Source organism: Hylaeus volcanicus, chromosome 8 (assembly GCF_026283585.1).
Source record: "Hylaeus volcanicus isolate JK05 chromosome 8, UHH_iyHylVolc1.0_haploid, whole genome shotgun sequence".
Lineage (NCBI taxonomy): Eukaryota > Metazoa > Arthropoda > Insecta > Hymenoptera > Colletidae > Hylaeus > Hylaeus volcanicus.
Window position 1 is genome coordinate 6,759,985 of NC_071983.1, and position 17,772 is coordinate 6,777,756.

At 44.8% G+C, this 17,772-nt stretch overlaps 1 protein-coding gene across 6 annotated transcripts in view; it reads right to left on the bottom strand.

Annotated features, from left to right (window-relative positions):
• LOC128881502 (protein outspread) overlaps positions 1–17,772 on the bottom strand; it is a 191,538-nt gene that overhangs the window by 132,211 nt on the left and 41,555 nt on the right. For all 6 annotated transcript variants that reach the window (XM_054132607.1, XM_054132606.1, XM_054132611.1 and 3 more), the window contains exon 2: positions 6,475–6,555. In XM_054132607.1, the coding sequence (XP_053988582.1) occupies positions 6,475–6,555 (81 nt within the window). The remainder of the gene's footprint in view (positions 1–6,474; positions 6,556–17,772) is intronic.

The window sequence follows — 17,772 nt, forward strand, 5'->3', positions numbered from 1 at the left end:
AGCCAGTGAAAGCATAACATTAGAGCCGCGCTACTTGTTTTTCCGGGCGAAAACTGGGCCGCTGGGCAAAAAAGAAAATGAAAAAAAAAGAAAGAAAGAAAAGAGCCGAGAGAAAAAGAGCGAAGAAAGGGACAAGACCGGCGTGTATCCCATTATGATGCAAATTAACGTTATTCGTGGAATTTTTCGCGGTGGTCGGCCTCGATTTTTTTTCCAGGCAACGCCGAGGTTCATTAGAGTGTGCCAATTTCTTCCCGTCGTCCCGCGTTTCTCGCTCCGCGGCTGGGAAAATATCTTCGTGCGCGAATTCCGGCCGGTTTCGTTCGCAAGAACAAATTAAGGCGTTGCACGCGTTAATTGGGTAATTAAAGGAGGGCATGGCGCAACGAGCGGGAAATTAAATTCGATCGCGACGCCATTTTCGCGCGGATGGGCGAGATTCCCACTCCGGCTAAAGAGCATGCACGTATGCAAATCGAGAGAATACTTTTTGTCGGTCCCCAGCAGGCTATCATTTCGTTCGTTTTACATTTGATTTCTCTGTTTCGGACCCAGTCGAACGAAATTCTATTTGTGTCTGGCATTTACTGGGCCCCGGGAACTCGTCGAGACGGCGACTCAGAGACAATCGAGATGCTCGATCGATGGGAAATAATGGAAATTATGCAGTGCCCGAAACCGAACGTGACTCGGGGCGAGCGTAACCCAGATCGAAAATAGCCTAAACCGAGAGAGGCTGGGCTTAGTTTAGCTTCAACTTTGCGTGATCCGACTGTGGAACGACATGGACTGGAGTATTCCAAGCGTAATACATTTAATAGACTTTGTAGATCGTGCACGAGGCGTTCCGGAATTTTTTTAGTAGAACTGTGTCAGTAAATTCTATGAATAGAAACAAGAAGAAAATATCGCGTAGACCGGCAGATATTTTACGTTTCTAATGCCGAGTACCGACGATAATAATAAAATCCCGATGCTGGACATCGGAAATTCGTATCGTTAGGGCGAAGATAAAAATTACAAAATAAAAAGATTTTCATAATTTTTTCGTAACCAGGAATAGAATTTCCGTGACGCTGTAATATATTGTAGGTCTGACACCTAATATTCCAAACATTTGTCCAAAGTAAATTCTCCTGCGCTCGGGATCGCCTAAGTTTGCCCATTGCAAATCTAATAGATCTCAGATCGGACACGAGTTAGCGCAACCTAGATTTAACGCGAGATATACGCAAGGCTGATCGTACGCGAACCTAACGCAAACTACGTCTGCAACTGCACCAAGTCTGGCAATGGTCCGAGCCTTGATAAAACATAAATTCTGTTATGGCAGTAGTATGCGCCTAGCGTGGGATGAGGTCAGCCGACAAAAGGAAAGTGCTCGTTCTTTCTTCACCTGATAAGACTGTTTTCTCGGCTACAAAGAGCCGGGCTAACAATGAGGTATGCCGGTTACGCAATAAACCGCGTGTATGCATGCCGATTGTGCAATAAAATGAGTGTACTTAAGAACGCAACGCTCCCAAAAGGAACAGCGTCTAACCTGATCGCGGTTGATACGCGTATCGGTAGCCGAATGAAGGAAATTAATCCTGAGAAGGTTTTCTTTGGATAATTAAGACAGGTTTAGTAATTTTAAGAATCCTAGATGTAGTATCATTGAAACGAGGTTGGTGGATTTATGTTCGTCCTCGAATTTGTGGTATCCGAGATGTGTGTAGAGCGAACCACAATTCTACAAATTGAAAACAACGTTGTTATTTTTCTCAAAATCGTTGTTATTTGTTGTCGTTCTGGAACTGCCGACTCACTCATAACATCGGACGAGAATCGTGCGTAATCAACGGCTACACGTTGTCAACAATTATTCGACAGTGCCACGCAACGAGTTTACATACGCTGATCCCGCGGAGTACACGTCTTGTCATTATTCGTTGCGCAACTAATCGTCGGCCGTCGAGCAAAAAAATAAATCGGTCGTGCACGCGATTCTCGAGCGAACGAAAAAGAAACTACCTGAAAAAAAAATGTATTTACGCCGGTCGTTTTCGCGAAAATGCCAGGTTCGCTAATTATGCGACGGCGATTATGCAACGAAAAGCGCTCGAAACGGTCGCGTTACGGCGCCTTATCGACCAAGTCGTTGCTCCTTATCGCTCGCGGGCATTACGACGACGCGAACGCAACGGTTCGTTTATTTTATTGCGCACGCACTCTCGTGGACTTGCTGCTCCTATATTTAACATGACTTTAGCATTACGATTTCAGATCGAAATCTTATAAATCAAACGAACCCCGTACAAGATTGCACCGGGGGGGGGAAAAAAAAATCGAGCAACGCGCGAGGTACGCTCGTAATTCACGGACCGTCCTATGCGACCTCGTTCGCGACTAGCGGTTAATTTTCGCGCTTCGATTCCTCGCTGGACTTTCCACGATTCACGTTTGTCGCTTAGATTTCAAATATCTAATAAGGAACAGGTATGCACGCGGTATCTTTGGTAATTTAACCTCTTGATCTACAGACTGTTTCACAATTGTTCGGGCCACAGGAAGGTAGAAAGTCCGAACGAAGTACAACGAGTCAGACTCGTGCTTATTGTTCATGGACGAAATCCTCGCTCGTGATTGTAGGCCAAAGGGTTAATTTGGATTCGGTTCCAACACGCTTCGTCCTGAATATCGTTTACCTCCATCCGAAGCATAGAACGTCGCTCGACTGCAACGCTACCAATTAAACGCTACCAATCAAATTCGAGGTGTACGATTAGCCTAATCAAGCCCCCAGAGGTAGGTGGGCCGTTGTCAACTAGGGCGAAAGGAGCGAAAATCCCGAATCGCCGTGAATTAACGAGGTTCCATTTAATTAAGGAGTCGGTCCCGCACCTGGACGCGACGCCCGTTACACGCACCCGTGGCTCGGTCTTTAAAGGCCTTTAAGGCCTTAAGGCGCCTTCTAATTATTCACTTTCTCCGGGGTCTCGGCAGTGAAACGGTCGAGATTTACGGGCTCGAGTCTCGCTCGATGTAATTTCGATGATAGTCCCGATGGCGGAGCGACAATGGTGCCCCGAGCTCGTCGATTCGTGCTCCCTTCCGCGTTCCATCGACCGCCACGGGACGCTTATTTATCGATTTTACGATGTTCGATCTCCGTTTATTATTTGCACCGTCGATTGCATGATTTACGACCAACGGCGAACCGCGTGTAATTGGCTAGGGGCGGGAGTTCACGCTCGATCCAGTTTCGGTCCGCGTCCGCGACGAACCTGCCGACGAATACCATCCCTTACGTCGAGTTCCTTTTTTACGGGACGATCGTTCGTTTGTTGAAATAATGAAGTAACACTTTGGTGTAACCAGAAGGAAATAGCCCCGACCGTTGCTATTCACGCTTATCCTGATATGCCGATCTCGTTAACCTTTTACTTGAGGATTAGATGTACGATGACTAATCTAGTCAAATTGTGTTAAATTGCTAACTCTCCAAGACTCAACCTGATGGAATCTTGTATCAGAGGCTACAGCCTCTGAGGACAACCTGATGGAATCTTGTATCAGAGGCTACAGCCTCTGAGGACAACCTGATGGTCACCGCAATTTATCTACATATACAAAGTCGCCCAGTAGCTCACGAATTTATTGTCGTTTTTCTAACAAATTACAAGTGTACTCTCTGCATCCGCAATCAATTATTTATAACTCTCCATGAAACAGAAATATTCAGACGGAGGCCATTTTATTTCTGATGCCTCGAACAGCAGAGACGTACAAGCATAAACGTTAATTTTTTTTGAAATCGGTGAATTTTTCACGTTTTTCATTCGAAAGACCGCCGACCCCTACTCTAGCCTCCATAAAAAAATCACTCGATAGAACGTCTCCGAGAGTAAAGGACGATAACTTAGGATATAATAGGAAACGTCGTACTCCGGGTGAAGAAAGCAAAAAAAAAAAAAATCAGTAAATGCGCGTCCCGAAATGCTTCCACGAGGAGTTATTGCTGACAAACTTTCCGTGCCCAGACGCTGCAGCGATAAGGTTTTATGACCCGAAGATAATTCAAAGATTTAGAGACCTTTCCCCGAGAGAACATAATTTTTATCTCTTTTATTACGCGTGTCCGTACGTTTCTGCGGTTTATTCAGGAATGACGGCTGTTTGTTCGTACGTTTGCGTTCTACGCCCCTGAAAGTATGATCTACGGTACAACGTTCGAGGTATTTTCGATCCACCCTCCGCGTAAATATTTTTCATAACGTGAACTTCTATCGCAGAAACCGCAGCGTCATATTGTTGGATCTTTTATTTGCGCAATGATTTATTCGTTTATCGCGTTAACCTCTCGATGGATTATCGACGCCTACGTGTACCTTTGATCGCGACACTTATCGGAATTAAAAAATGTACGATATTAAAGCGAGACAGCATATTCGCGTATTAAAATCGATATAAAAATTCCTTAGATTTGCGTTTACTTGATTAGAGAAAAAAAGTATCCTCTAAAATTCGTCCTTCGAGAGGTTGATGATTTGCTTTTTGCAAGTTCATCTTTACAGATGAATATTTTCAAATGATTAAATTACGCACAGTGTCCGATCAACGTGGAAGTCCAACCCGGAGTAAAAATATTCTCCAACCATATTCGCACGACCGTTCGAAAGTGTCTCGCGGATCGCGGCCGGCAAACCGGAAGAGGAATCCCTCGTTCTTCGTGGAAACGAGAAAAACTCGCGGAAGCCCGCTCGCAGCTGTCATAGAAAATCAAGGGAGAGTCTGTTGATCGAGGCCAAACACGGTCATCCATGAAACCGCTTTCTACTCGTGCGTTTCTCGTCGGCCTGGACTCGCGTGTTTAAAGAACGCCACGGGATTCGATAATCGATCGTTTCAATTCGCGCTCCGCCGTACGACACGACGTCTAACGAATCACACCACGCATGCTAATGATGCCTCCCCCTCCAGAGATCGGTTTCGTACCTATTTAGATACGTGCACGAGAGGTAAACGTCGCCGTGAAATCAAATGTGAGAAAGTAATCTCTAGTTTCGACTCTATTCTCGTTTTATTAGAATATTCATGCTAGAGCGTGTATCGGTAGGGTCGAAATGTATCGTTAGAATTATTTCTCGAAAATGGAGGGGAACATCGTCTGAGTCCTTTGGAAAATCACTTTTCACAAAGTAACTTCTCTATTCTCTCCTTGCCTTCTAAATATTCTTAATTTTCTTAATTGCCTCAGATAGATGGCACTAAGTTTCTTGGGGTGTATCGGTAGTAGAGTCCACTGGAAAATCACCTGTCATAAAGTAACTCCTCTACTTTCTTCTTGTCTTCTAAATATTCTTAATTTTCCCGATTTTCTCAGATACACGATATGCTAATATCGAATAAATAAGCTTTGCACAACTCCACGCGATTGTTCTAAACCGAACCTAAACGAGGATCCACGTTCTCGCGGCCAGACGGAGATTCTTCTCCGTTCCCATGATCGATTCCCTCGAGATCGACTGGCTCTTATCGATCTCGCGACAGATGGGCAAAAATGCGATACGGTGGCGCGTTAAAGGATCCCCCCGGTACGACGGGAGAAAGTTTAGAAAGGAATCGTTTCGTGGTCGTAAATATAAAACAAGAAGAAAAACCGAACGATCGACGGGAACTGTTTACATTTCACGAGTCACGTTTTCGCGTACGAGCCGGGAAAGAGGGAGACCAGGCGCGATGTAAAGAATGGGACTCGATGGACAAACCCCGTAGGAATAGAGGGGAGAAAAAGGTTTGAGCGTGTCGACGGCGCGGAAGATACGGGGTTTGCACGGTTATCCTCGCTTTCTCGATAATGAGAAAATTGCGCGGTTCGATCGATCTTGTAACACGATCTGGCGATCATAGACTGTCGATAACGCGCCGCGAGCAGCCCGAGGCATCGGAACGGAAGTGATCGATGGCCCCGACGTACCATTTCCGATCTCCACCTCCCGTGCCTTTCTCGACGCTTCCGCGGACTGCTCCACATCCTAACGGTGCTCGAAATGCCACGCCATTCCAAATAAGAATTTCATTAACGCGCCAGGAAGATCGCGAAATTTCAATATCGGTACAGATTTATGATAATTACACTGCGGATGTTAATGTCAATTCACATTTTCATAGAGGCAGAAAAAGAATTTAAGCTTAAATGAAAGTTTAAACGAACCGATGATACTTGTGCATTAATGAACATTTTCATAGGTTTGCCCACACTTCGATTTACCATAAATGGAATTCGTGGCTTTATATACACAGACGAAGAATGGAAACTTGAATTAAAGAGTGTCTCGACTTCTAGGCATTGTAATTGTGTACACTGTTTTACATATTAACGCATTCGTTAGAATTCTCGTATATTCACATTCGTCGCGAATGCATAAATGCATCCGCATTCTAATGATAGTAACGTCTGAATCGTTTGATCGAGGAATTTCCACTCACCTTCGTCCGATTCAGCGGATTCGAGAAGTCCCAGCCGGGGGCGACGAACAGGTATCCGCATTTTGAAATCTTCCTCGTGGCCTGGAACAAAAACACACACATCAGAAAAAGGACGTACGCACGTACTCGCTGAGATCCGAAAGAATCCACCGAAACATCGAAAATAAAGCAACCGAGGTATCACTCTACCAAGACGAATGCTTCCAATGCGTAACAGGGCAAAAGAAAATAAACGACGTCTATGTTACGTTACATTTTTATTCGTTCAACTGTGGTGCGTCAAAAAGTTACGTGAAAAAAACCGACTCGCGAGGTAAGTTGGGTTACGAGACAGGAGAGAAGCAATCGCCGACGGCCTGAATAGCTTAATTGGTCGAAGCGGTCGTCAGACAAGCGAGAGATCCGGGTTCGACTACCCGATCCAGCGATCCGATCGAGCGATTCTTTTTCTCCGGTGGATTATTAAAAAAAAAAAACATCGTTTCTGTGAATTTACAGGCGTCGTGGTCGAATCAAAATACGAGTGATTTAGTGGCTTGATCCTTCGGCGGCGATTTATTAATTGGAGGTTGAACCATCATGGATCCGTGTCTCCATGATGATCTATAGGTTCCTAATAGGAAATCGAAATTAAACATTAAATATAAAGAAAACTGGTTACGATAATAAAATGAAAGGAATTCAAAGGAATTCTTGTCTATTGTCGAATCTTGCTTTAATGTTCACTCTACTTTTCTCTGTATAAAATATACTGTCTACGATGTCTTCTTTATAAATTACAAATTTATATTTAATCTAATTCATTTGCGTATCTTTCCCACCGGAAGAGAATATTACCTAACGAGGCGAACCGCCAATTAACAAGTACATTAAAAACTAAGCCACGAAATTTTCATCGCGGCTCGATTATGAACAAAGTTGGACATTCCGCGCGAAACGACGAGGGAATATCAACCACGGTAAACAAGCCGCTGCGCGGGCCGTGGTTCGATCAAACTTTCCAGCGACGCCGACGTCGGTATCCTCTTCAAACTCTATTATTACGTTTGGAGGAAGATTTAGGGGCTACCGACCGGACGGGAAAACCAGCAGGGCCGAAGGGCGTGTGTCTGAGAGACGACAGAGGGGAAAGAGAAGCGGCGGCCATTCAGGTGGAAAGGAAAGTCACGTGAGCCAGGTATCTCCGAAGAATCTTAAATCGGTCATTCATCAAGAGCATCCAGTCAAACAGCGTTTCCTCTCCCATCCGTTTCACGTGTTTCGTAGACTGCGCGTGTAAAGGCTGATCCACGCCAGACACGGAGGATATGGTGATATCAGCCCCCCCCTCACGTTTCTCATACTTGCTGGGTGTGGTGATTTGTCCACGCATTTACGAGCGAAGTCACTGGGACCTTTGATGATTTTTTTTTTTATTTTTTTTATTTTATAATGTAGTCCTAACGTACTATTTACACTGTTCCTGTAACTTATAACATTTCCTTTTTCTCATTGTCCCTTCTTTTTATTTATCATTTCCTTACTCTTTTTCGCCATAGGCGTTCTCCATACTTTTAACCAGCCCTAACCCAACCATGAAAAACCAGGGCGACCTTTGAGGTTTCCCAAAGTTGACAAATTAGGAGTATGCACATTGAAATGAAGCCTCGCTCAATTATAGGAATTACAGGAGGTCTCTTTTACTACAGTGGGTGACTTGTCTAAAGTTTGGTTAAGAATGGAACTGGAAACACAGCTAAAATTATCCTAAATACAATGAATCTATCGTTATCGAAATCATTTTATATATTTCGTGTTTCTTCGAATTCTCGAAGAAATCGAATTCTCGAAGAAAGATCTATGACTTATACCGAAGAGCCCCTAAAATAGACAAATAACCTCGGAACAAAGTCCGAGCAGAACCAATGGACAAAAGCCTGACGCGTGTCCGCCGTCTGCGGAGCTAAACGAGAAAACGAAAGTATAACTAAACAGGGATTATGTTCGAACCGAAGCTCGTAACGCGTGCCGCGCGAAAGTCAAGATTCCAGGTAAAACCTTCCGAGCAAGACGACAGGTTACACTGGCAATGTCCAATTCTAGAAATCTAGCCAACGTGCATTCCTCATACTTTCATCTTTCGTTTCACCTGTCCTAATTGCACGTCGAAGCGCTTGTTCGCTTAATAAAAAGCTCGACGAATGTCGCTTTGTTCGTCGCGTCAATCGAGTGGAACGGCCCAGCCGCTGGGAAATTGGTAAAGTGACCCAAAATTACCCAAACGACGGATAAAGAGTTGTTACGAAACGCTTGGCTGGATCGGAACTTCCGAAACATTTTTAATAGAATCTACATCGCGAATATACTAATTATCGTTATTGCGAATTGTTTTTCTGCGAAGTACGTCGATAAAATTCACGAAACTTGCGCAGATTCACTCCTAACCGGGGGACTTTCCAAATATTTTAAAAGAAATCCACGTCCAATATCTCGGGAAACAAAACGATCGTACCGAGATATACGCGCGTCACTTTCGCTCGTTACGAAAGCTGCATCTGCAGGCCGAGAGGACGAGCCGCGCACGAGCGAGGTTTTTCTCTTGCTCGCGACGCGATCAACCTCCAAAACGACCGATTAAATCTTTTATTTTCCCTTCGATCGGGCAGATCTGTGAAAAAGAGAAAATTTACTGTCTAGAACATGTTATTTCACTATTCTTTGTTCTGGAGACACTCGGTATTGTACTTTTATTAGAGACTATCTTTCATTGAGTAAAAACTACCTTTTCATTGAAAATGTTCAGGGTAAAAATAATTTCTACGAGGTGCGAATTTGTCGCATAACAGAAATCATTCGAATTGATCGTTCAGCTGGCTTCCAAACAGTTTTCCCCGATGGTTTAGAATTGAAATCGACGACCTGGAATTTCACCTACGATATTTCACGCTCGACCCAGATTTCGGTGTAATTAATACCGCGCGCGTGCCACGCGTGGATCATAATTGGCATACCGCGCGAAACGACGCTCCTAACTGGTCGGACGATAAGCGTGTCATAATCATAATTTCATTCCAAGGCAGTGTCGCGCTGGTCGGCGTTAAGAACTCTGGCCTAGAAAGACGAATGCAATTTCTAGCGCTGCGGTTTCGCGCACAAAAATGCCCGACGAAATGAAATCCGTTTTGTGATGCCTATTCGGAGATTCCTAACGGGGTCGGTATCGCAATGGACGACGGGCATCACGCTCGTTACACGATCAAATTTACGTGAACTACTTTCGTTGCCCTAAACAGGCCCATTTGGTACGGACGTTGAACTAAATTTATTTCATAGCAATATAAATTGACCCAAAATTACCCAAAATGGTGGATAAAGAGTTGTTACATAACACTTGGGTAAAGTAGAGCTTCCAAAATATTTTTAATCGAATCTGTATTGTGGATTTGCTAATTATCGTTATTGTGAATTGCTTTTCTGCGAAATGTGCAATTTATATTCCGGGCGTTTAGAAATTCTTGTGGAAAGGAAGACACTCGACTGCTGCGAGAAAATTGCAAAATTGCTTCAGAGGTATTTGGAGAAAAATTCTCTGACGGCGAAGGGTTGAAATAAAAATTGAGAGTAGCGATCCCCGATGAATTCTAATTTGGGCGATATGTTTTGAATATAATAGTATAATAGTTGCATGGGACGCGCCTATCGCTGCAACTCGAGGTGCATCTCACCTTGGATCGAATCGTGGTCCGTACGATTTAAAACCGCGCCCTTAACCAACTCGTAGAGACAATTTACAAGGATAATGGATCGCATACATTTTGCAAACATCCAAGCTAAATTCCGCCATCTTCTGCGTGGAAACTTTCACTGGAGCACCGCTGTCGAAAAAAAGGCAGGTCCGGCAAGAAGAGTAATACGTCTTCGCGGCTGACAATGATTTCCCAGTGCGTGGCAATCACGAAACGAGGCGATCATCAGCCCAGGCGGGACAGGCAAGAACGAGAATTCACTCTGCTTTATGGAGAAATAACCTCGACTTGGCCGTGCTCGAGGCGGCGTTCTCCCCGGTGCCTCGGGCGCGTCTTTCTTTGGAGAAAATTATGGTGCTCCCTTGTATGGGCTAAACAAAAGATCGCGGAACACCGACAAAAAGCACCGATGCCTAAACACGCGGCTAACGCGAGCCCGCGGAATTCCATTGTGGACGCTTTAACAGAAACCTTGTCTACGATGAACTAATTTACGCGCCGATCACCGAGCCGGCCGCAATTATCGCGAGCAGATAAACGAACGCTCGGACGATCGTTACCGTCGCGTCGAAAAAGTGAACGATGGAGGAAATTTTACTCGTGTAACGGCCGATTAATAAAAGGTACCGTGGCTTAATGAAACAAATGTTAGCTTCCAATCGCTGCATGGACCCCTCGTGAAAATGAACCCCACGATAGGATAAAACGAGCGTCTCGATTTCTATTCCACGCACGTTCCTCGTTTTGCATCCGTTCGGTAGCGCAATAAAGATCCTACGCGATGGTAAATCTGTCCGATCGCCGGTAGTTTTCCATCGCGCTTTTGTCCAATGGGATATCGTGGCGGGCGGACGGGCCAGACCGGAAGTCAATTGTGAGCGGGCGCCCGACGACAGGAAATCAACGCGGCCAGAACGGAAAGCGGTTAAACAGAGCGTAGACTCGACGCGATCGGTTCGAACCGACGATAAAAAGTCGCGATACCGATTTTACACGCGATACCGTTTCTTCTTCGTGTCGCGACTTTGATCGTCAACCGTGAGCCAACTGGACTGTGAATCCTGGCTTCTGTGTTCGCGGTAAAACGACGCGATTACGCGTACCTTTCTCCTCTCGCCGAATATAGACGACACCTGGAGCGATTTAGAGAACGAGCAAAGGATCTGGTTACGAATCGATATCGCGAAAGAAAGAGGTTCGTGACCCATAGCTTAAGAAGCCCTGCTTTAACCTATGTCTATGAGCGAGACTCGTGGTACAGAATTTGAGTCGAAGATGAAAAACACGAGTTAGGCATTAGGCCCTGCTATGAAAGGGCGCGAGGAATTTTGTACTTGATTATAGCACGTTTAATTCTACAGTAAATCGTAGGTCAAATGGTTCATCGCTCTCGAGAAGAATCCTACATCCAAGGGAACCACCCTACCAGTCATTCCTAAAATTAAGAAAACTTTGAAAAATCTATCTACCACGTACCCTAGATATCCTCTTTCTTCAGGATACCTGAATCAAGGCCCTCCGCGATAGCCACGAGCAACGATTCAGCTCTCACGAGCCCCAGCGACTGATACTAATTAATATCGCAATCTCCAACGATCCGACTATAAATCATCCCCCTCCGTCTTATCCAACAACTCTCCCTTTCCCGGCGGTGTTGATCATCCGTCGCTCCGTCTCTACCAAACGATCGATCGACTTGGACTCGCTAATCGCATCCCGAAAGAACGAGCCCGCTATGTTGCGCAATCAGAGACACTTGTCTCGCGATTGGCAATAATTGGACGACAGGTTGCGATCCAGGCTGGAAGGGGTCTCCTGCTTCCTCGCGGTCGTCCTTGACACGCTTCGACGCGAGTCCTTGCCCAGTCCTTAAGCTCTAAACGCGACCCAGATGCCGGGGCCCACTCGCCTCTAATCTCCAATAAGGTCGCGAATACGCAAAGGTGCCACCGCTGTCGGCGTAGGTGCGACACACGTCGTCGAACCAGGCGGCGAGCTGCGCTTTATTAAGGCAATTAAAGATCTCGCTCGCTCGCCACCTCGTTAGCCAATCGGAGCGTGGCGTGGGCGACCCCAGCTCGATCAAACGATCCCGTTTCGACTGTCTAGGTGATATATTACGGTTTTTCTTCGTTTTTCGGCCTTGTTTTTATCAGAGGGAGTAACTGGTCGAGGTGGAAATTAGTGTACGTGGGTAGCTCGTTTAGCTGCCTTCGACTTTTTTCAATTCTTCGGTTGGATTGAAATGGAAATTGGCGCATATAAAACATTAGCGTAGAAGTGTCTGGCGCTCTAGATGCTATATCACGGTTTCGTAATTTTTCTCCCTTTTGGCTTTGCTTTATTATAACAGGTAACTGGATGTGGAAATTAGCAAGTACGTGTTTAACTCGGATAGCTTGGTTCCTTTGGTTTTTTCAATGCTTTGAATTAAGTATATTGTAATATGAAAGTCCTTGCTTCCTCTGTGTTCTGTTTTGGATGTACTCTTTAATAAATGTGTTAGTACTGGTTCATTTCTGTACTGGTTCGAAGGGGTTGGTGCACAAATTGATACGAAAAAAGAGTAAGCATACAAAACAACAGAATAACGGCTACCTGTCGAAGCGCCGTACACGTGACAGGAGCCATCAAGGCGTTAATTCGGTGTTCGTACACGGCACACGTACGAGCGTCGCGTCGAGAATACAGGAAGCTATGAAAGATCGCTGTTCGGTTGGATTCAATAACGAGGAGCTTCCTCTTAGAACCTCCTTTCGTTTAACAGAACCATCGGTCGTTAACGAAGTCGCGTCGGACAGGTACCGTTGGCCCCTTCCGGGGTACGGTGATCGAGCGCAAAAGTGATTCGTCGATTTGTGCCAATAATCGCGCGATACTGGCCGGATGGTTCCTCGGCGAGCCGTCGGGGAAAAGCAATTTAACCGCGAGTTTCTCTCGCGAGGAGCGTAAATCGTCTGTCGAACGACGACAAACGCCTGACAATGGCGCGGACGACGGTACCGCTATGGTTTCTATAAACCTGTACGATTTCTATTCCCCTCCGACGAGCTTCCTGGTCGCCAACGCTGCAATCGTGCTTCTTACGAATCTGTATCTTTGAAAACAGAGACGGAAGGGGAGGATACGTATTAAACGTTGTCTATAATTCTAAGGTTCCAGTGTTACGATCGCGAGGAAGTGAACCGACTGATTCGTCTGAAATTTTACAGCGTTTCAAGGCCCGTTGCTCTAAGAGCTTCTAAAAGCTCGCTCCATCCTTGCCTCGGAGCAGATGCGAACGAAACACGTTCAAATGGATCCGACAGCAGAGGGAATAAATTTATCAACGAAACCCTTCGAGCGATCTTGAAACGTCTCAGCTTCGTCTGGGTACCATTGCTAAAATGAGATGCAGTTGGAACAGAGTCGTCCTCGGGCACCGAGGGACCCGTCCATTGGGAATGCAAAACTGTTTAACGCATTGCCCGCGACGGTTGAAAATGTTTCTGCAGGGTGGCTCCACAGCGTCTTTAATCCTTTCGTCGGTCGATTTCTCGACGCGATAAACATCGCCGCGGCCAGGCGGGGACAGGTTTCCAGTAGACGGGGGTTCGAGTGGTCACCGGATGTGGGATACGCAGACGACGAGACGCGTGGGATTCCTGTGTGATGCACGCGAGCGAGGAGCTCGGTGTCGGCCGAGGACAGCTTTGACGATATGCACACCGGTTGCAAAGTGCAGGGCTCCCCATTGCCTGGACAAATCGTCCATCGCCCAGCCGAGACCCCACAGCGGGATCAAATACCCGCGGTGTGGAAAAATTACATCTTTCGAGTACCTTTCGAAGATCCCACCGAAAAGATCTGGGAAAGTGTGCGTCTTTTGTTTCTGAATTCTTCTTCATCTTCAGAGATTCAGTTGTAGTGGGAGCAGAAGTTGATGGAGAATTTTAAGATAATGGTGTTCTTCGGGTTTGGAAGTCCACCGAAGAAATGGGAGTGTAATCTCTCGAGAACTTTTGTTTGGATTTTCAAAGCGATTTGTGGTCTTCTTTGATGTTTCAACCTCTAGCTGCAGTCTTCTTTAGGAGCCCTTCAAATTTATTCTTTTCTTTAATATATTGCAGTTGTAGTAACCAGACCTAACCCAGAATATTGTGATTCTTCCCATTTTTCTTCGTTGGGTCTAGAATCCCAAACGGGACCCTCCGTATCGATTTCAAGAACCGCATGGTGCTTACTGCATCAATGGGGCCGAGCCGAGTTTTCTCCTTGAAAATTAGCAAACTGTGAAGCGTTGTAGCTTGAAAACTAATAAAAATCGGGTAAATGGTGTAAATAGTAATAAGTGAAACTTATTGTGCATTTAAGGAGGCTGTTGAATTATATAGTCGGTCTAATAAATAGACCGCGGATCTTTATGCAAAATAAAATCTTCGCGAACGTGCTTAGAAAAATTGAACCTAAATAAGGATCTATTTTATTCTGCAAATATTATAACGCGAACTTTACTTTCAATCTTTTTTATATTCTTGCATATTGTTTGCATTTTGTAGCTTCTTGCGCATTCAAATTTCCTATAAATGCATAATGATCCACGGTATACTAATAAATATTATTCATATTCGTACCCCCCTATTACTTATGAAATTTGTTTAGATCAAATGGTAGATTCGATGTTAATATTATTCATATACGTATTTATAATGAAAAATTCGTTTAGTAATATCAAAGCTATTATTTAATTTAGTCAAACTTCTTCAGTAGACATAGAGGGTACGAATATTTATGGGATTGAGTATGTGTAGATATTAAATAGAGTTTGCTCCTTTTCAGTGTCTATTTTCACGAAGCAGCACAGGTGCACCTTTAAGGCAACGATTCTTCGTCAAATAAACCTTAGATGAACTAAAGTACCAGTCCCAGAAGGAATGTCGAGTCCATCAACTCATTTCGCACGAAATTAAAGTCCCCGTTTAAACGGAACACTCGTGAGCCTCGCTAACGATCAATTCCCCATAGCTCTGGAGCAAATCCACTTTTACGGAATATTTTCTGAAATAAACTTCCATCTTTATTCGAGCGCTCCGCGCAATCGTTCTTCGGGCCACTCCTTCTCGGTATCTCCTCCAATCTTTGATTATCTTCCACAAATCAAACAAGGATTATCCCAGCGTTGATCGAATCCTAATACTTTCGCGATAATGACACACGGCGATCGGGGAGAAAGAACGAAAAAATGTCCGAGGAACGAGTTCGGTCGGCGAGCGCATACCGACGCCGCGTAATTCTAACCTTTCTCTTCCGCAGTTAGCCAGAACGTGAAAAATCGACGCAGCCTCGATTCAACCACGGCCAACGACCGATACCGCGACAGAGATCATCGGACGAGACGATGATGCCCTCGCCGCGAACGACATTATCCCCGAGACGTTTAATACGCCGACCGATTCCCAGTTCGAACGGCTTTCTACTCAATTAGCCACGCGACCGCGTAACAGCCCCGGAAAACCTCAAGGAATTACTTTTCCACCGTGGATTCCTCGCAGGAGGTGGCCATCTTTCGATAGATCGCGCTGAAATTTAGATACCTTGTAAACCGTTCGTTTTATGCTAATCTTTTCCAATCGTCGAGACGGGATTGAAGCTTAAAGCGTTTACGCTGAAACCCGAGGATTATGGAAAAATTGCTACGATCGAGAGGAAAATCGTTTGCGATGAGATTCGGAGAAGCGCGAGATACGAGTCGTTAATTAAATTTCACGTGGTTAGTTTGCGAGAACTGGTCTGTAAGGAAAATATCCTTCGACTACGCTCTATCTACAACCCGAGTAATCCTATCAAGCTGTAAACAGTCAGTCCTATAAACATTTGCATCTTCTATTTTTGTCCAAGACATATTCTAAATGAAACGATAGATTTGATGTTTCCAAATGAATTTTTCGTTCTAGATACATACACGCGTGAAGCTTATTCATGTCCATATTTATAAAAAAAAACATAGAGGGTACAAACAATTATTACGACCAAATTCTTATAAAGAGCTTTCGTCGTTACTTTCATTATCTATTTCGCTCCCGTCTAATATTTGTACTCGCGGACTCCATGTATCGTACGAGCCTAAAGTCCGCTCCAAATTCAACCAATTTTTCCCTCGGCATTTCCAGAGCGTCGCGCTCGTCTTTTTTCCCACGCGGGGGGACCGTGTATCGTTTCCACGGGAGCTGCAATTAACGTAACGCGAGTCCTACAATTAAGTGGTCGTTAAACCTCCGCCCCGGGAAAACCGAGCTCGCCAGGTCTTGACTAAACAGGCGAACGTAGAATTCCGTAAACGTACGCGCGCACGTGTGGCAGAGGGCGTAAGAAAAAAGGTGGAAAAGCTTTTTAGCTGTTCGACGAAACGGGTCGATCGTTAACCGACGTTCACCTGCGCCGGGCATTGGTTGCGCAAAGATCGGCACAGCCACCTTGCACGGCTCGTTTTTAAGAGCGATTACGAGATCGAACACGGCTCTCAAGCATCACATGTTCGAAGCCGAGATTCTCGCGTTTCTGCATGAATTTATGGGGGGGCTCGATGAGTCACTTGGTCAGTTTAATTCGTTCGTTACAATTGACGGATGTTTAATTTGAAAGTGAGACGAAAGTTTCGTCTTTTGAGCAACGTGTATTGAAATTTTGAAATTTTATATATTTTTGTATCTGTCAACATCCTCGTACACTCGTTACAAATGTATAAACATATGCGGACTGTAATTTAAGAATAATTTATGTTCTGTGTCGTGTATTGGCTCAGTTGGTTTGTACCGTCTACTTCAAATTTATCACGTACTTAGTTTCGTTGTCCTCGTTGCCAAGTACTCCATCATACTGAAACATCTCTCGCCCCAAACTTGTTGGCCCCTCTATCTAAATTATTTAATCACGTCGAGTAAGTTGCATAAAATTGTAATGATGGCGTATCCGTGAAAGTGACGGACTCGTCTGGGATAAACAGAATTAATATTCATAGCGCTGACGAGGTAAAACGACTTTGTTCTCCGCAAACTGACACGAGGAGGTCCTGACCCGAATGAGGGCTTGGATCAAGCGAGGCTTCGAACGAGTGTAAACAATTTCTGCAACGTTAAACGCGAATGACCACCTGCTTTTTATACGTCGCTAACCTTTACGCGACTGATGCTAACACATATGTGTACGTGATAAATTAAACCTTGCGCAATACGCTCGATCGGGAATCCTGCAAAAACGATCGCTGCAAAGTTCATCGAGCCAATTGTACGTACTGGGACGTATTAGTAGCTGGGGATAGTCTGGGGATTGATACAATTAATTCAGAAATATTCGAGTAATTTGGAAATAATCTAAGGTTCGAAAGACAAAAGAGTTCATAAAATAAGGGGTTCCAAGCAGGAACTTATCTTCTCTAAGACTGATCTGTTGGTTGCAACAGGACGTGTTGGTAGCTCTGCAGATTGCTCGATCGATTCAGCGAAGGACGAAACATTCGCAAGATGGAGAAAATTGAAAATTTAAATCAGAAATTCATCCTCCCTGAGGCCTCCTCTTCCATAGATAACAACTCCTA